Source organism: Rhincodon typus, chromosome 2, assembly GCF_021869965.1.
Source record: "Rhincodon typus isolate 14 chromosome 2, sRhiTyp1.1, whole genome shotgun sequence".
NCBI lineage: Eukaryota > Metazoa > Chordata > Chondrichthyes > Orectolobiformes > Rhincodontidae > Rhincodon > Rhincodon typus.
The window spans coordinates 80,157,136-80,177,569 of record NC_063333.1 but is presented as its reverse complement, the minus strand read 5'-3'; the positions used below and the strand labels follow the sequence as shown (position 1 = coordinate 80,177,569).

Genomic DNA, 20,434 nt, shown 5'->3' with positions numbered 1-20,434 from the left:
AACTTGGTGTTGTGTGACTTCTGAATTTGTCCACCCCAGACCAACACCGACATTTCCACATCATGAAGTCCATATAGACAACATCTACTGCTCTGTCTTAATAAACCTTCTTTGTCACTTCTTCAAAAAGTTCAGTCTAGTTAGTGAGACACGATTCCCACACACAAAGCCATGTTAAGTATTCCTAATTAGTCCTTGCCTTTCCAAATGCATTTAAATGCTGTCCCTCAGAATCCCCTCCAACAACTTATCCACCACTGAAGTCGAGCTCAACAGGCTGTAGTTCTCTGGCACTTCCTTACCAACCTTTCTTTAATATTGCCACTACATTAGCCAACCTCCAGTCTTCCAGCACCTCACCCATAACTATTGATACAAGCATCTCAACAAGGGGCCCAGTAATCCTTTCCCTAGCTTCCTGCGAAGTTCTGGGGTACACCTGATCAGGTCCTGGGGATTTATCAACCTTTTATGTATTTTAAGACTTCCAGCACCTCCTCTTCCGTAATATAGACACTTTTCAAGATATCACTGTTTATTTCTCTTAGTTCTCTAGCTTCCATGTCCTTCTCCACAGTAAATACCAACAGGAGATACTTGTTTAGTATCTCATCCATCTCCCATGGTTCCACACATAGATGGCCTTGTTGCCCTCCAGTGACTGTGGAAGCTTCATTCCATTGTTCCAGTTACTTTTTCATTGCTTACAAGCTGCTTTTTTGGTTGCATTTTTTTGAAACTAAACATTGAGGCTCATTGTACATTTTGCCACCAGCTTCAACCTAGGCAATCTTCCAGCTTCTGTTGCTCACAAAATTTAAACTGAGATTAAGTGTCATCTGCCTTCCACATGGTCAATGCTGAAGGCAGGAATTTATTCTTCTTTTAGTTCAGACCTATCTAACCATCAATTATTTTGGTTAACTTCTTTCAATGAGCTGCATAGTATGTATACCTAAAATCTTCTCCCAGAAAACGCAAAGTTAAATCAAAAGCAAAGCATTTTCCAATGAACTCTACCTATCTCCATGATGACGTAGCCTGCTCTGAGCTATTCTCAAACTGACTTTTAAGTTACAAAAACAGGAATTGCTGGAAAAGCTCAGCAAGTCTGGCAGCATCTGTGAAGAGAAATCAGAGTTAATGTTTCAGGTCTGATGACCCTTCCTCAGAATGTTCCTTGGAATTTATAGCATCCACAGTTCTTTCGGTTTTGATTTTTAAGTTAATTATCCCTCATTTGCAATTTCTTCTTTGAAACAAAGATCTCTAACTCTCTATTCAAATGTTGAATGTCATTACTGCAAGGATAATAGATATCATACTCCAGCTGTTTAGCTAAAAAAATGTACCTGTTGTTTCATGGTCTTAGATTTCTAGCTCCTCACCCCTTAACTCCATATGTCCATAATCTTTTAAGGATAATAGACACCAAGCTTCCTTTAATTGTATTTATTCCATTTTCTATAGTTAACTTAAATTTTAATTCTTAAAACAGCATGTTTTAAACCTAAAAGGTATATTTCAAAGCACATGAACTATGATCTAAGTTTTCAGCACATGCTGTGCAATCAAGTGTGTTGTTTTGAATGTTGAAATAAACTGCTGAAACACACCTACTCTCTAAACAATGTAGATTATAGCAACAAGCAGCAAAGAGTTTATCTCATGTATGCAATATATGCTTTGCATAAGTCAGGTTTCTAAGACTACAAGAATGTTAGTATCAACTTTTACATGGGTAATATTTTGAAGAAGTTGAAATCCACACTTTGTCATTGGTTTACTATCACAGAGTTGCTAGGTCAGCACCTGTTCATGCAGACTCCATCCCCAGAATATAATTTCAGAAGAGCCAAAAGTACATGCATTTGGATTTTTAGCCAAACATCAAGAATTGATGATACAGCATAAACGAAAATGAAAATTAAATGATGTTTTATCAAAATACAGGAGTTGGCTTTTGCATAAGATTGACCATTACTCAAATAAACATAGGATATGTTGTCATCAAAGAAATCTACCTATCGGAATGATACATCCATTAATTTCAGTTGTCAGAAAACTGTGGCAAGCATAATTACAATTTGTCTATATTGTGTAATCCATGCGGGACAATGCATTGTAAAGTAATCTCTCAGAGAGTCATCTTTTTGCCTTATCTGGAGGTGATACAGCAGGATCAAAGGTTGATAGATTAACTGGTTGATTCCACATTCATTACTAAATAATGTACAAATGACAATTTAAAAAATAGTAACCACAGGTCAGTACTGCTGTGCCATGAAGAATAATGAGGCATATCGACCTTGTGCTGCTCAGGAAGAGGAAAAAAAGAGGAAATAACATGCCAAAATAAACTCCCATCATCTCTTTCGATGCCATATAGCATGACAATCACACTAATGCCTGTTGGTTAACTGAAATATTTTTAATTTACTTTAGGCCTTTAACATTGTATTTCGTAAGGCTATTGAACGGACAGAACAGTCAGAGGATCTGAAGGAGCGAGTAACAAACCTTACAGACTCCATCACACATTCTGTGTTTCTCTATACCAGCAGAGGTCTCTTTGAAAAAGACAAGGTTGTATTTATTTCTCACACAACTTTCCAGGTAATTTATTTGTGCAAATTGTCTCTGGTGTTTTAGTCATTCCAAATGTTTTGTGGCCTGATTCACTACATTTCTAGCATTGTGTGTGACCAGTAAATGTTGCAATTCACTATCCATTGACAGTATAGATTATCAAAATCCTTGGGATTTCATTCACAATGTATTTATCAGAATGCTTAGAACGGAGTCTTTAATTGTACAATAATTTGCTTGTATTGATGTTGCTAATGAGATTGCTCTATATTCAGTCAATAACTTCAATATAGATTTCTTATTTGCAAGTCAGAAATCCTAGGTGAGTTTGATCCTTTAATTCCCTGTTCGCAAAAATGTACTTAAGTCTCTAACTGGTTCATAGCAAGTAATTTTCACATAGGGAAGTTATGTTTTGCAGTTTAACACATTAACAGAAACTCAATTGAAATCTGGATTTTATAATATGTGGCAGCATGCAGTGAAATATATTTGAAAATGAAATTGTTTGCAATTATATGTTATGAACCTTCCATCCTACTACAGCCTCCAATAATTAAACTAATAATCTTAACAAAACCTTTGAAAAAGGAGTAACTGTTAGAATACAGCTACATGTCGAATGCCTATCATATAGATGCATGTAAATTCTTAATAACCTGGTCATACTGAAACAAGATCAGCCAAATTGCTGTGAAAATTGTCATTGTAGAGTCCCAGCAGCAAAATTTCTCTAAATATTTTCTATTTTCTAATTAACTGTGCACTGTTGTTTAAATACTTCTTGTTGAAATTTTGTCCTGGAAACCATTTTTGGAAAGGACAGTAGAACACCATTCATGAAACAGGAAAGCATCCATATGCAGTTCATGGAATAATTCTTGCATTTTAAAAATGTCCAAAACTTTGCCAGCCAGTGTGACTTAGAATTAGATGTGATCAGGCTGAAAACAATGGCTGTGAAATTTTCGAAGGGCACCCCCAGTTAAGAAGACCCAGCAACTGTTTTGGGAATTGAGTGCATGAGTTGCCTGCAGTGTTCAAATCAGAGCAAGTGATTAGTTTGAGCAGGAAAGAGTCCAGCTTGGTTGCCTGACATATTTGATAAAATTATTTTATAAATTTGATTTGCTGTTAAAGGCTGTTGGACTTTTAATGTGACAACTTTTCTTGGAACTTTAGGATAAACGTAACAACAAACGAAAGGTTTTCTGTCATCATGCACAGATTATCTGAAGTCTAAGCAGTATCGGGTCCAGTGAGCTAAAATTTCAAATAAAAGCCGAAATAACTGTGGATGTTGTTAATCGGGAACAAAACCAAACGTTGCCAGAAAAGCTCAGCAGGTCTGGCAGCATCTGTGGAGAGAAAATCAGAGTTAACATTTCGGGTCCAGCGACCCTTCCTCAAAACCGATGGTAGCTGGGAAAATGTTGTGTATATGCAGAAAATAGGGAGGGGGATTGGGTAGGGAGTAAACGATAGGATAGAGCCAGAAGAGAGAAAAGAGCAGTTGGATAGACAAAGGCATTGATAACAATCTGGTTAGGAGGGTGAATAGTTGTTAATGGGGACTGTTAGTGACTAACAATAGGTAGTGTGTAATGGCAGGCTATGTGATAACAAGGCCTGGTGTGTGGGGTAGGGAGCTAGGCCATGGAAGAGTTCAGGCCCTAAAATTATTGAACTCGAACAAAAACAATGTTGCTGGAAAAGCTCAGCAGGTCAAGCAGCATCTGTGAAGGAAAAAACAGAGTTAACGTTTCGGGTCCAGTGACCCTTCCTCAGAACTCAATATTGAGTCCGGAGGGCTGCAGGGTCCTCAAGCTTACATTGAGCTTTCCTGGAACTCTGCAGCAAGCCAGAGACAGAGATATTGGCCAGGGAGCAGGGTGGTGTGTTAAAGTGGCAGGCAACAGGTAGCTCAGGGTCTTTTTGCGAGCAGAACGTAGATGTTCTGCGAAGCAGTCACCCAGTCTACGCTTCGTTTCCCCAATGTAGAGGAGACCACATTGTGAGCAGCAAATGCAGTAGACTGGATTCTGGGAAGTGCAGGTGAAGTGTTACTTCACCTGGAAGGTATGTTTGGGTCCTTGGATACGGGGGAGGGAGGAGGTAAATGGGCAGGCGTTACACCATCGCCAGTTGCAGGGGAAGGTGCTGTAGGACTGTGGGCGTGTTTTGGGGGGTGAAGGAAGTGTGGGCGAGGGTGTCCCAGAAGGAACGGTCCCTGCAGAAGGTGGACAAGGGAGTGGAGGGAAGTACGTGTCTGGTGGTGGTATCTCACTGGAGGTGGCGGAAATGGCGTCTGATGATCTTCTCGACGTGGATGCAGGTGAGATGGTAGGTAAGGACAAGGGGAACCCTATCGCTGTTGCAGAAGGGAAGAGAAGGGGTGAGGGTGGAAGTGCAGGAGATGGGTCAGACCCAGTTGAGGGCCCTGTCGACAACAGAGCTGGGGAATCCTTAGTTGAGGAAGAAGGTGGACATTTCGGAGGCTCCCTTGTCGAAGTTGGCCTCATCTGAACATATGCGACTGAGACGGAGGAACTGAGAGAATGGGATGGAGTCTTTACAGGAAGTGGGGTGTGAGGATGTATAGTCCAGCTAGCTGTGGGAGTCAGTGGGTTTGTAATGGATATTAGTGGCCAGTCTCTCCTTAGAAATGGAAACAGATGTCGAGGAAGGGAAGGGAGGAGTCAGAGATAGACCAGGTGAAAGTGAGGGCAGAGTGGAAATTGGAAGTGAAATCGATGAACTTTTCCAATCCTGGACGAGAGAGGGAAGCAGCACCGACAATATCATCGATGTATCGTAGAAAGAGTTGTGGGTGGGGGCCGGAATAGGACTGGAACAAGGAAAGTTCCACATATCCCATGAAGAGACAGGCATAACTGGGCCCCATGCGGGTACCCATGGCCAACCCTCTTACCTGAAGAAAATGAGAGGAGTTAAAAGAGAAGTTGTTGAGGGTGAGGACGAGCTCAGCTAAGCGGAGAAGGGTGGCGGTGGGTGGGGATGTTCAGGTCTTTGTTCCAGGAAGAAGCGAGGGCCCTAAGACCCCCCTGGTGGGGAATGGATATGTAAAGGGATTGCACGTTCATGGTAAAGAGCAGGCTGCTGGAACCTGCAAACTGGAAGTTTTGAAACCGGCGTAAGGCATCAGAGGAATCACGGATGTACGTGGGCAGGGATTGGACCAGGGGAGAGAAGACTGAGACAAGGTAGGAAGAGATGAGTTCTGTGGGGCAGGAGCAGGCTGAAACAATGGGTCTACCCGGATAGTCCTGTTTGTGGATTTTTGGAAGGAGGTAGAAGCAAGCTGTGCAGGGCTGAGGTACTGTTTGCTTGGAAGCAGTTGGTGGGGAGATCACCAGATGAAATGAGATCAGTTACCATAGTAGATACAATGGCCTGATGTGTCATGGTGGAGTCATGGTCCAGGGAAAGATAGGAGGAGGTATCTGAGAGCTGGTGCTCAGCCTCTGCAATGTAGAGGTCCTTACGCCAGGCTACAACAGCACTACCCTCATCGGCAGGCTTAATAACAAAGTCAGGGTTGGATCTGAGTGCACGGAGTGCAGTCGGTTCAGAGGGAAATAGGTTGGATTTGGTGAGAGGGGCAGCGAAATTGAGGCGACTAATGCCATGTCGACAGTTCTCGATGAGCAGATCGAGTGCCGGTAAAAGGCCAGAGGGAGGAGTCCAGTTGGAGGGAGAGTATTGGAACTGGGCAAAGGGGTCTGTGGGACGGGGAGAAGATTCTTTGTCCAAAGAAATGAGCACAGAGGCGAAGACAGCGGAAGACGAGTTCAATGTCATATCATGCCTGAAATTTGTTAAGGTGGGGATGCAGAGGAATAAAGCTGAGGACTTTGCTGAGTACAGAACGTTCAGCATCAGAGCGCTGAAGGTTAGGAGGGATGGTGAATACCCGACAGGAGGTGGGGTTGGGGGATGGGATGGAGTCAGAGGGAAGGGAAGGAGAGAAAGTTTCCAGAGAGCCATGAGTATCTCTGAGTTGTTGCATCTTGTGGGCCTTGATGCCTGAAAGGAAAATAAAAAGTTTCATGTTAGCACAGCAAATGAGCCGGAGGATGAAGTGGAACTGCAGAGTGGTGCAGCCATGAGCCAGCGTGATGCCATGCTGTTGGAGAGAAAGGTTGAGAGTGTGCATGTGGCGCCGCATGGCACTGAGTGTGGATCTCAGGATGTGATGAGTGCACCTGTCTGTGGAACGTTGAATGTCACAGAGATATCTGTGATCCTGGGAGGATTCCAAACATGAGGGATGAAACTTCAGTTGGAATCCACGTGGGGTGAGTCTGAGCTGGAAGCAGTGACTGAGGACTGTGATATGGCTGTGGAAATGAGTTTTAGCAAATACTCAGTCAAACACCAGGAGTGACAGTGAAATTAATGTTGGTGAACAAGGAGAAAGATTGGAAGGGAAATCCTGTCGGAGAGAGGAGCAGAGCTTCTTCAAGGTGGGCATGCTTAGAAGAGATGTGGCAGTGAGTTAAATATTGAATAAAAACCGAAAGAACTGCGGATGCTGTAAATCAGGAACAAAAACAGAAGTTGTTGGAAAAGCTCAGCAAGTCTGGCAGCATCTGTGGAGAAAAAAAAATCAGAGTTAACATTAACTTCTGTTTTTGTTGTTGTTGTTGAGCTAAAATTTCTCCTTTATTGTTTTCAAACATACTTGGAAAGGATACGAAAAGCCTCAAATTGAACATTTTAAATTGTTTTATTTTACAGATCCTGTTGATGAACAGTGAAATAGATCCGGAAGAGCTTGACTTTTTCCTGAGATTCAAAGTAGAGCAAATGTATAAGAGTCCTGTTGATTTTCTCTCCACTCAATCCTGGAGTGCCATCAAGGTCATTTTAGGTCGTTTGTGTTTTTTATTTTGTGTGGGAAGCAATTTTGAGTGTTTTCTATATTTACTGTCAATGTAAATACAAGTTGTTATACATGACCTATTAGAATAATATTTACCACATGTCCAGTTAGTGTACTTAATGCTCAAGATAAATCTACATGGTCTGAATCAGGACCTCCTATTATTTTTTAGTCTGAAAGAAAATAGATAGTACGAATGTTGTTTTTACATGTGTCATAAAGCATAGCCTACATAAAGAGAGGAATAAAAACTGAACAAAGAAAACATATGCTTATTTTGGAAAATGACTAATTTTCCTTCCATTTGAGAGTTGCTTAAATATGTAAACAGCAGTGGCATAATAGATTATAGACTCTGCAGGGAGATGATTCTGTGTGCAGCGTTGTGTTATAGCGGTGTAAATAGTTGAACAATGTTATTTAAAAACATAATCTTACCAACAAGTGAGACTTGGATGTCTCTTTAGATCATTACACAGCACACCACCTCTTCTAAGATCCATCACCACGATAACAGAATTGTTGTGACAAATATTGTAGTTTACCAGCAGTTTTGTGCTTGACTATATACAATTCTATACAGCACAGGAACAGGCCCTTCAGCCAATTTTAATCCTTATTTATACTGTATCTCATCTATTTCTCAATGGTCAGCTATCCTATAGTTTCATCATCTAAAATCACAATATCTCATGCACGCTGATAGGACCTGGCTCTGCTTCGTCAGTATCTCTCTTGACTTTCCTCCGCTGGTTTGGATTTTTTACACTGTTTCCCCAGAATCAAATTCTGGCAAAAATCTTCTCCACTTAAATGATGGGAAGAGTGAAGTCAGTGTCTCAATCCTGCAATAATTTAAGCCTTTTTTTTATTCTCCCTGACGGTTGTCTGAGGCTGAACCAGACTGTTTGCAATCTGTTTGTCTCTGAGGTGAGCTGCCAACCCTGTTCCTTCTCTATCACCAGACCTCTGACTTCCACCTCCATAGTATCACCCATCTCCAATCTAAGTCAGCCCATCTTACATTCAAATCTGTTCTTGAAGTCTACTGTGTTTTACTTAGCATTAGACTCAACTATTCCAGTCCTGTCTTTCACCCCTTAATTAAAGCATTGCCCATATCCTAATTCATTCCAGCCCATCCAGGTATCATACCTGCCCTGAACAACCTTAAAATTTAAAATTCTTAACCTTGCCTTTAAACCCCTCAACGGTCTCAGGTCTTCCTTTCACTGTAATGTCTTCCAGACCCGTAACCTCTCTAGAAACCTACATTCCTCCAATTATCATCATTTATGCATTCCAATTTCCTTGATGCTACAATTGGTGGCAGTGTTGCCCAGTTTCTAGCATGGAGGTTTTAGAATTCCCTCCTGAACGTCACCACTTCTCTCCTCTTTAGGAGATACTTCTTAGAAAATATGCCTATTACCATGCATTTGGTGACCTATCCTAATATCTCTTTTTGTGTCTGAGTGTCAAATTTTGTCTGATGATATTCAGTGAATTGTTTTGAAATGCTTTTCTAGTTGAAGATGCTGTGCAGATGTTGTTTTAGAAAAAAGCACATTTGTTAGAAATACATTTGTGGTGACATAGATGAGTAGGTATAGTCAAGGACCTTCAAATATTGGTAATCCTTTAAGTGGTATAAAATCTCACAAATAAACAAGATAGAAATGTATGTTTTTGACTATTTTTAGACTATGGCAATGATGGATGAGTTTCGTGGATTAGACAGAGACATTGAAGGCTCAGCCAAACGCTGGAAGAAGTTTGTTGAATCAGAATGTCCTGAAAAGGAGAAGTTTCCTCAGGAGTGGAAAAAGAAGAGCTCACTTCAGAAACTTATTATGCTCAGAGCTCTGAGACCTGACAGGATGACATATGCCGTGAGGTAATTGCTCCAAATTGTGTAAGGAATGTGTATAATGATTTGAAGGCTTAGCTGCGAGGCTTTTCAAAACATGTAACATTAGCTTCAAGTTAATCCATCACTACACACCTACATTGTTGATCTTTATTGATTTCTGATTGGATTACCTTTCCTGTTGGATTTTTTGTACCTTGTGGAAATGTAAATTTGTGGTAGGCAAGTATTAATTCATTAAATGATTTCCATTGCTTATCTACCATTGTACATGTTAATGTAGTTTCCCAATCCACCAAAAACCGGTTTGCCTCTCTTACCTTCATGATTTACTTTGTTTAGATGTAAGACCCTACTTTTGGATTGAACTACATTACATTCAAACTTGATTTCAAATTCTATCTTAATATGGTCACTGTTCACTGGAGGCTCCTTTACAGTGAGATTATTAATTCACACTTTCTCATTGCACAATACGAGATCAAAATAGCCTGTTCTATACTTAGTTCCTCAACACAATTCCAGAGTGTGTTCCAGAAACTATCTTGCATACATTCTAGAAATTCATCTTCCGTAGCAATACTGCTAACTAGATTTTCTCAGTCAATATGTAGTTTGAAGTTCTGTATTAACCGGATTACATATACCTCAAATTTACTGTGCCCTTCATTACCAATGCTGTCCGTTGCCTAAAAACAACTTTCACAAATGTTCGCTGCCTCTAGCTGTTTCTTAGTTCTACCCAATCTAAAGTCCTCACTCGCTAATATACTGATCCCCCCCTTCTATTAAAAGTGCTACCTATCTCCCTTACCTTTTTGCCTATCCTTCTTAAATATTGAATACCTTTGAACATTGAGTTCCCAGCCTTGGTCACCTTGCAGTCAAGTCTCTGTAATGGTAAATAAATCACAGCTACTTACTTCCATTTACGCCATCAATTCATCTACATTGTTGCAAATGCTGTGTGCATTCAGACAAAGTCCCTTATTTTGTTTTTTTTTAAATTGCTATTGCAACATTTAGTCTGATCTGTTGATACACATTTAAGTTTGTACCATCTTCTGGCCACACTCGGATTATCTACATAGTATAAGCTCTGTGTTTTCAGTAGATATAGAAACAGGCTGACTAAATTCCTGCACTGATAGGGTGCTCTTGGCTGATGATCTCTGGGTTTTGGAGACCATGAGATTCCCCACCAAGGACTAGTTCACCTGCACCTTCAGAGGAATGTACTTTGCCCTTGGCAGAGGAGGCAGCATGTCAGGAGTTGACAACAGGGGCAGGTGGTGTGTCAGAGAATGCAGGAAGGAGCAACAGGCAAAATACAGAAGCATTTTGAGTAAACTTCCATCTGATTGCTCTCCAATAGTTCTGCACCTGTCAGCTGTGAGAGCTGTGAAAGACCACATCCAGTTTTCTCCCTTGCCCTTGTACTCTGAGTTCTCTTCTGCAACCCAGTCAAAAACAGATCTAGTGACCTACTTTAACCCTGATGTATTGGCAGTGTGCACCTGATGAATGCATGAGAGGTATTTAATTGCATTAGGACCATGATGAGAGATACATAGATTGAAATGTGAGAAAGAGAAGGATGGTTAATCTTGCAATGTAGGTGAGGTGTGAACTGTGTTGGGTATGGTGTGACAAAGGCAGAGAGAAGGGGCAGTAATTGCAAATACAGTGAATATGCAGTTGCATTCTGTTTTCCTGGCTTACTTAATTAAAGAGCATCCTGCACTTACCTTGCCTATACTGAAATCAGGAATGTGATGGCTGCTTCTTTCAGATTTCATCATCCTCAGCAGGTCTGAGAGCAAAGTTAACGTTTTGAATCCAGTGACCCTTCATCAAGTTCTGAAGAACATTTATTCAGCTCTGCTTAGTATCTCCAGTAATTTCTTCAGATTTCCAGCATCCACAGGTCTTTGTTTTATTTTGTTTGATTTCTTCATCCTGTTGCTTGGAGGAGTATTTCCAAATCAATTCCTCACCTATTCCCAGCAGAGCATTAAGCAATGCACCGTTAAATTGAGGCATAGGCCTTGATCAACCTCATTCAGTTTTGAAACTTATCTGATTCAAACTCTGAACTCAATCAGTTGTTCCTCCAATTGAAATTGTATCATTGGAATCCACATGACAACATCTGTTCCCTTTAGGTTGCTGTGTTAAAATGCCGCAGATAGGCAAATTGTAAGTTCGTCCACTTTCGTCACCTGATATGGTGCATCCCCACTATCCCTCTCTATGTGCTCCAAGCATAGCTCAGAGTTATTGCTAGGGCCTTTCTCTTCCTTCTCTGCCTTCAGTTGTAAACAACTCTAACTATAAAATGCAGGAAACCTTCAAGCCCCGGAGCACCACAAAAAAGTAGGTGATTGTACTGATGACATGCATGCTTTTCAGTTGTGTTTTTTCCTTCTGGATGACCTCTGCCTAAAATTTTATTTGACTTTTACACTTTTTTCTCCAAATAAGATTATCTTTTAATTGCAGTTTGAATAGGTAACTACTGGTAGTATGGTCATTTTTTTAGCTAATAGTTGTTCTCAATATCTCTGCATCTTGATTAATTTGGGGTTGCTTTGGCCATCTTGTCTTATCTCCATTTCAAAGACCTGTCTCCCTGGGGTCTACCCTAATGGATTCTGGGTGAGTGGCTATGGAAAATATAAGTTGGGGTTAGGCAGAGTTGTGGTAGGGAGCATGGAGTTAGCATGGGGCAAAATGAGGGGGAATGGGGCCATAGTGATGTCATGTAGAACATGAGGGCGTGTGGGGGCACGCAAAGTATGAGGGGGAACAAGGGTATATTAGTGCATGAAGAAGATAAAGGAGCATGGAAAGGTTTGAAGATATGGAGGTGGAATGGGAAATGTGAAGGAACATGAAGGTGGAATGGGGAGGATAATAGAGCCTGGAGGGGGCATGAGGGAGCATGGGGGTGCAGAGGTGTTATAGAGCATGGAGATTACGATGGATACCGAAGGGGCATGTTGTTGTGAGGGTTTAAGGCAATGACATTCATTATTAGAACTTAGTTGATGTTCCAAGAAAGAAAAGTAGGTGTACTGGCCTGCTAGCCTGGCAATCTTCCATTGCTGCCTTGGGCCTACATCCAAAGGCAGCAAACCTGACTTTATCCTGCTCTTGCTTCCATAACACAAAAAAATTGTGTTTAAAGTAGACCGGTTTACTGATTAGGGAAATTTTGTGATTTAACTTTCCCACACTCTCCACAAAAATCCCACCAATCATAGTTACTGAGGAGGACTGTGAAATGTTGGATGGAATTAATGTAGTGCGGAAGGAAATATTGAGGTATTTAGTATCCTTGAACATAGATAAATCATTAAGCCAGGGTGAAATATATCTTAGCATAAGAGAAATGAGGAAAAGAACATCAAGGGCTCGACCATTATTTTCTAATCCTTTCTGGCTAAAAGTATGGTGCTGAAGGACCACTAACTTTTACCATTGTTTAAAATGGGAGGGAAGGATAACTTGAGTAATTGCAGGTCATTCATCCATTGACAGACAAGCTATTGGAAAATGTTCTGAGAGAAAATATAATCATTATTTAGAAAGACACTGATTTATTAAGGTGACTCAGCATGGATTCGTTAAGAGAAGATTATGTCTGAAGAACTTGATTTAATTTTTGAACAGGTAGCAAGGACAGTTGATGAGCATTTCACATTTTATTTAGCCCTGTGATTTCAAGCAAATCTTTTTAATAGGTTTCCATATAGCAGACTGATGGCAAATTGAAAGCTTTTGGGATCAAGGGAAAGGGGCAAGTCAGGTCCAAAATTGGCTAAATACAGTAAGAAAAGGCTAGTAGTTAATAGGTATTTTCTGATTTCAGGGCTCATTGTTGATCCCTTTGCTGTCTGTGGTAAAGATCAATGTGTTAGCCTCAAATGCAGTGGTCTACTTAAGAGAATTGTGGATGTTGCAAATACTGGTTTTGTGTTTAATGGTGAGGAAGAATGCATTTGACTGTAGGGAGAGGTTTGCCAGGTGGGCTGGTCGTGCAGGTGAGCAGAAAAGTAGTAAATGAAGCTCAATCTGGAGAATTGTGAGATAATGCATTTGAAGAAGACATAGAAGACAAGAGAATAAACAAAAAATGGGAGGATTCTAAGAAATGTACAGGAACAGAGGGTCCTTGGTAGACATGCATACAGATCCCTGAAGTTAACAGGACAGGAAGATAACTTGGTTAGGAAAAGGTAAGAAGACAGTCAAGCTAGTTTCCTTCATAGCCAAAGCACAGAATATAAGAGCAGGAGTCGATTTTGATTGGAAAATGCACAAGTTAGGCCACAGCTAAAGTACTAATATAGTTTTGGTCATCAATTATATGAAGTGTGTGCTGCACTAGAAGAGATTGACAACAGTGTTAATAGGAGAAGAGAATTTGAGCTATGAGGAAACATGGGATAAGATTGGGCTCTTGCTGTGCAGCAGTAGTGTATTACCCCTGGACCAGGAGGTTTGAGGGCCAGGTTCAATTCCCACCTGCTCCAGGGGTGTATAATAACGTCTCTGAACAGGTTGCTTAGAAAATATCTAAGATGGGATAAGTTGGGAGTGTTTTCTTTGGAACAGCGGAGGCAGACCATGGATTTATATGATGCGTATAAAATTGAGAACCCGTTTCCATTAGCAAAGTGGTTTTCAACCTGGTATGTAGATATGTCATTCGCAAAAAGATTAGAGAATGAGTGATTTTTCTTTTCACTGACGGATGGTGGAAGACTGTAACTTACTGCTAGAAATGGTGGGAGACACAGAAACCTACATCATATTTTTTAAACATACAGATATACCCTTGAGATGCCATAACCTGTAGGGCTATGGACCAAGACCTGAAAGAATTAGCTTAGGCAATTCTTATTTGGTTGGCATGGAAACAGTGGGCAAATGACCTCATACCATGCTGTAGTTTCCCTTATATTACAGAAGTATCTTCAATTATTTGTTTAATTCTGGAAGAAACAGCTGTGTTACTCATTATTCTTGAATTAGTCTATCTACTGTATTTCATCATCTTTGATTTGTGAAGCAGTGTGAAGAATGTCAGTGCTTCAAAACTGAAACACTTGCTCATTCATTTTTGTATCCACTGTATTTATCAGGTATTCCCAAATCAGGTGTCAGGAGCTTGTTTGCAGCTCATTTCACCTCATCAATAGCACTCAGTACCTCCAGGTGCCTCTGGGTCTCAGTTGGTCTCAGTTCATGGCTTACTTCTCTTGCCAGGTCCAGTGGCAGCAGCCTGTGTTGTGTTTCCAACACAATTCTAATGGATTACTAAAAGGCATTCATCTGACATTTCTTCAGCTGAATAACCGCACCTGCTGTCCAGCCTCAGAGCCCCATTTCACCTCAAATCAGAAATCCAATTAACAGATCTGAGTGATCTACAACAATTTAACTTAGGATTGTTTGCTAAAGAGGAGATTTCAATACACGGGTAGTGAGATAATAATATGAAGAGGTGACGGAATGGGAGACTGAGTGAATCCAAACACGTAAATGTACCATGTTCCACCAAGCATCACATACAACGTGCAAATTACATCCTTTCAAGAATATTTGCTGTAAGCAGTGGATACTGTGCTCAAACATACAGCTGTTGATTGATAAGCCAGTTAGCTACTTTCACAGGATAAGGCCTTTCAGTTTCTGGTTAGCAGGATCATGGGCAGGATGGCCTGTAAAATTTTGCAGTGTCGTTTCCACTGCGTTCCTACCCGTGCCTGACCTGGCAACGATTTTACAGCACACAGGCAAAGCCTAAGACAATCCAAACATTTTTACCCCAGTTAAGGCCCTTAAATGGTCAAAGCCACCTCCCTCCCAGCGACAAATTTTAGGCCAGCAGTGGGAGGTCAGGAACAAGGCAGAGTCTAAGCAGGTTAGCCTGCCTTGGGCTTGGATGCAAAGAGAAAAGGCCATCAAGAGCCTCCTTTACAAATTCCAGTAGCATTTCTCACACACTTAGACCCAGTACTTGACTCTGGTCAACTTGTGCTTTAGTGAAATAAACTTTAAAAAATGGATTCTGTGCCAACAATAGAGTGTACTCTCTTTGCAGATACATTGGTTAGATCAAACTTAGTATCTTTACATTTCTTTATTTGCTTGGTTTGATGATTCTTAAGCTAACTGACAGAGTTTTTATGAATGTCTGATATCAGCTAACTACAAATATGGTTTCAACTTGCATGAAGTTGGGCAGAACAAATGTAACTGTGCTAATTTGTTGTTACTTAACTTTTTATTACACAGTACTAAAGGTGCACAATACTCTAGGCACCTACAAATGAGCTATTAATGAGTTTTTGTCACACGTTATGTTTTCTAAGTTGTCATCTTTACGTAAGTTGATTGGAGGGAATGATCACAATTTACACTGGTGAAGAGTGATCTTCTGTTCTAGTAAAGCCTATAATTACAGAAAAGTAGATTTTTATTTGACTTACTGTGTGTGTGTTTTGTTTAATTTATTTATAAAACAGCATTTATGACATGGGTCTGTGACTGTTCCACATATAAAGGTTTTATGAACAACAGCACACGATATTTGTGTACCAACAAATTTCAGAAATGTTCTGTGATGTTAGCTGTTGCTACTGACATAAAATCGATCAGTGTGTGTATGTGCATGCTTCGGCCTGTGCAAGTATGAATCTGTATCTTTGACAGTTACCAGCACAAGTGTCAGTGACTTGCTTAAGTAAAGATTTTAATAAAACAGAGCTATGGAACATGTACAAGGGTTATAAAAGAGCTAAAATTAAAAAAAGGTACTTACACTTTGATGTTTTATTTGGATACCCGTATAGTGCTTTCAAACTTGAGGCTTGGATATAATGTTTAATAAGGCAAACTAACTGATTATTTAGGTTCCAAATATTACCCAGAGCCCTGCAGACTGGGTAGTTCAATATTCTGCAACAATGCTGTTTGATTACATGTAGCTAATACTATCTCCAATTAAATAGCACAACTTTCAATGAGCGTTCACATGTTTTAATGCAATGTGAGATGAGGCCTGTTATAATTAGCTTTTCCAAAAGAGTATTTTCCTATAATTGTCATACACACACAGACCACAGCATGACCTGAAAATTCCTTGACAAAAAAGCCGGAAGAACTGCAGATGCTGGAAATCTGAAATAAAGACAAAAACAGAAATTGCTGGAAACTCTCAGCAGGTCTGGCAGCAATTGTGGAGAAAAATCAGAGTTTTTCAGTGTACCCGAAATGTTAATTCTGATTTCTCTCCACAGCAGATCTGGCAAAAAGTGTGGCGAGAAATCAGAATTAACATTTCGGGTACACTGAAAAACTCTGATTTTTCTCCACAATTGCTGCCAGACCTGCTGAGAGTTTCCAGCAATTTCTGTTTTTGTTCCTGGAAATTCCTTGTTTGCCACAGAGCAAAAGTTTCTGTAATGCATTAAAGGAGATTGAGACTCTGACCTCGACAAGGCAATTGATGTGAGACCTGGCAAAGAAAGGGAGTTCCTAAGTCAGGAATTCCAGCAACCCAGCCTTCAAACAGAATTGCTGTTCCCAGCAGGTATGTAGACGTGAATCCAAAATGAAGATCACAAGTAGTTTTGGAATCTGGATCCTAGGAGATGAAGAATGGATTTTATTTTATTAATAGCACAAATGGGCCTCTCCTTGGCAAGCAGGAGATGGCCTCTGGTCCCCTAGGTACACATAGTTCAGCCAGGCTTTCCAGCCACTTCCATGTGGGACCATGGCAGAAAAGCCTCAACCTTGAGTAGCCCACTGCCACAGACATTTGCCATGACCCTGCTGATCTTGGATGGCATTAGCAATAGCTGCAAGAATGTACACGTAGGTTCTTAGGATGGGATATACTGTTCCCATTCCACAGATTGTTGGGGTCACTATATTCAGGATACCCAAATTTTATTTCATTTTTGAACATTCATTGGCTGACACAGTAAACTATCAGCAGGCAATGAACTCTCAAAGTATGATGAAATAAATACATGATATATTTATTGTCAAATCTAGATATGAGTAGAAAGTAGTGAAGAAACTTGAATCATTAAAATAAACTCTTCCTTTTGTTCTGTTACAGTAACTTTGTTGAAGAAAAATTAGGAACAGCATATGTCGATGGTCTACGGATAGACTTTGCAAAATCATTTGAAGAGAGTAACCCAGCTACTCCCATGTTTTTTATCTTGTCCCCTGGTGTTGATCCTCTTAAAAATGTTGAATCACTTGGTATGAATCACTTGGCTACTGACTCTTTTAGTTTTCCTTATTAACCTTAAAAATATTCAACCAAGTGTGTGTGATCTATCTCTGGTAGTTTTAAAATAAACTTAATTTAAAACCTCCAAATGTTATAATCTGTGTGTCAGAGTGGCTTTAATCTTGGAATGAAGCCACATACACTGGAAAGGGACTTTGGAAGGATTATCAAGAAAGTTGAAGAAATGGAGTCATTAGTTAAATTCTAGAAAACTTCAAAACTGTTATAATGTTTGCGCAAAGTTTAGGCAAATTTTTCATTAAAAATCATGACTGTCATTGTGCCTGCTATTTTTGACTCATTCTGTTTAGTAGGACTTACTATATCACAAGCAGTGAATATTCCAAGCCAATTATCTCAATGTCCAAAGTCTAAGGAATATAAATCAATCTATTATATATTAAAAATGCTGCATTATTTTTACATTCCTAATGTATCATACAAACACATGAACAGGGAGCTGAATAAACCCCTTGAGCTTGCACTGCCATTTAATAAGACAATGGCTGATATGAGTGCATTATCCAAACCACATTCCTGCACTCCCTTGGTAACCTTTCACTTTTTTGCTCACCAGGAATCTATCCATCTCTGCCTTAAAAGTGTTCAAAAACCCTGCTTTCACCACCTTTCTCAGAAGAGAATTCCAAAGACTTACAATCCTCTGTGAGATAATAATTTGCCTTATCGCCATTTTAATCGGGTGACTCCTTACTTTAAAACAGTGATCTGTAATTCTGGGAAAGAGGAAGTAGCCTTTCTACATTTACCCTGTCAAGAATCCTCCGGATCTTGTATGTTTCAGGCAAGTCACCTCTTTCGTTTCCAAACTATAGTGGATACAAGCCTAGCTTGTCTAACCTATCCTCATAAGACACCCATCCATTCCAGGTGGAGACAGTAAGAACTGCCGATGCTGGCATCAGAGATAACACAGTGTGGAGCTGGAGGAATACAGCAGGCCAGGCAGCATCAGAGGAACAGGAAAGTTGACGTTTCGGGTCAGGACCCTGACCCGAAACATCAATTTTCCTACTCCTCTGATGCTGCCTGGACTGCTGTGTTCCTCCAGCTTCACACATTGCCGCCCATTCCAGGTATTTGGTAAATCTTCTCTGAAATGCTTCCAATGCATTTACATACTTCCATAAATAAAGTAACCACACTTTACACAGTGCGCCAGGAGTAGTCTCACCAATGCCTTGTATACTTGATGTGGAGGTGGTGTTGGACTGGCGTGGACAAAGTCAGAAATCACATGACACCAGGTTATAGTCCAACAGGTTAGTTTGAAAACACAAGATTTCGGAGCCTCAGTCCTTCTTCTGATGTTAGTGAGAGAGATAGTATCAGACACAGAATTTATAAGTAAAAGATCAAAGGTTCACACCATTGATGAGGATGTACTAACCAAACCTAAGATGCTGTTAAACCTTTAATCAGTTAGAAGGTTTTAATTGATTAATATGAAATGTAAACCTCCGAATTCCTTTTAAGTCAACACTCTTGAGAGAACTAAAGGTTTTATCAGTGTAAAGAAGAGGTGACATTTTAGGTCAGATAATGCATGTTAGGTGTGAGGCTGATAGCCAAGTTCGGTACCCCTGAGGACGGCCTCATCTGGGCTCTTGGGTTCACGTTGCACTACAGATGATACACCACGCTATACTCTCTCACACACTCACTCACACACACACACACATACATACACACACTCACACTGACTCACGCAAACACACATACCCACACACACACCAACAGAGATCTTCTCTCATACAAACACACACACACACTGTCTCTGTTTCATAATGCGCGCACAGTCTCTCTCCCACACACGCACGTGCAGGCACACTCATACACACACACTCTCTCCCTCTCCCACGCACACACACACACTCTCTCTCTCTCCCACAAACACGCACACACACACACACTCTCTTTCTCTCCCACACACACACACACACTCTCTGACTCTCTCCACACAGACACACACACACTCTGTCCCCCCCTCTCTCTCTCACACACACACACACGCTCTCTCTTCCACATATGCGCACTCTCTCTCCCACAAATGCACGCACACGCACACACAAACACTTTCTCTCTCTGCCCGCACACGCGCACACACTTTCTGTCCAGACGCATACACACACACACTTCTCCACACGCATACACAAACACACACACACACTTCTCTCTCTCCCCAAACACACACACCCCCCACACACGCGCACACACACACACACACACACAAACTCAATCTCCCTCACACTCACACAGATCCTCTCTCATGCACATACTGTCTCTCTCAGAAACACAGACTCTCCTTCCCACACATGCCTACACACACTTTCTCCCTCTCTCTGTCTCTTCCCCCCGCCATGCATGTGCCGCACATACACTCTCTCTCTTCCCCCCCTCACACTTTCACGCACACACACCAACATAAATCTGTGAGGTGAATTTGTATTTGCAGATACATTCTATTTTGTTCAAAAATCATAATGTATAGACAGTAAGGCAATGTGGTGTTTTTTAGAAATAGAACCTGTCCAACTCCAAGCCAAAACACAAACAGCTTCTAAACAAGTTCTCACAGCTAGCATGCATTGTCTGACCTAAAGTGTCACCTCTTTACACTGATAAAACATTTAGTTCTCACAGGACTGTGCTTGGAAGGAATTTGGGGATTCACATATACATATTTATTAAACAATTAAAACCTTCTAACTGATTAAAGGTTTAACTG

General features: G+C 40.7%; 1 protein-coding gene across 1 annotated transcript in view; it reads left to right on the top strand.

Annotated features, from left to right (window-relative positions):
• LOC109913909 (dynein axonemal heavy chain 11-like) overlaps positions 1–20,434 on the top strand; it is a 336,187-nt gene that overhangs the window by 227,385 nt on the left and 88,368 nt on the right. Inside the window, exons 55-58 of the mRNA XM_048614118.1 lie at positions 2,446–2,616; positions 7,351–7,473; positions 9,199–9,392; positions 17,506–17,654. Coding sequence (XP_048470075.1) covers positions 2,446–2,616; positions 7,351–7,473; positions 9,199–9,392; positions 17,506–17,654 — 637 coding nt within the window. The remainder of the gene's footprint in view (positions 1–2,445; positions 2,617–7,350; positions 7,474–9,198; positions 9,393–17,505; positions 17,655–20,434) is intronic.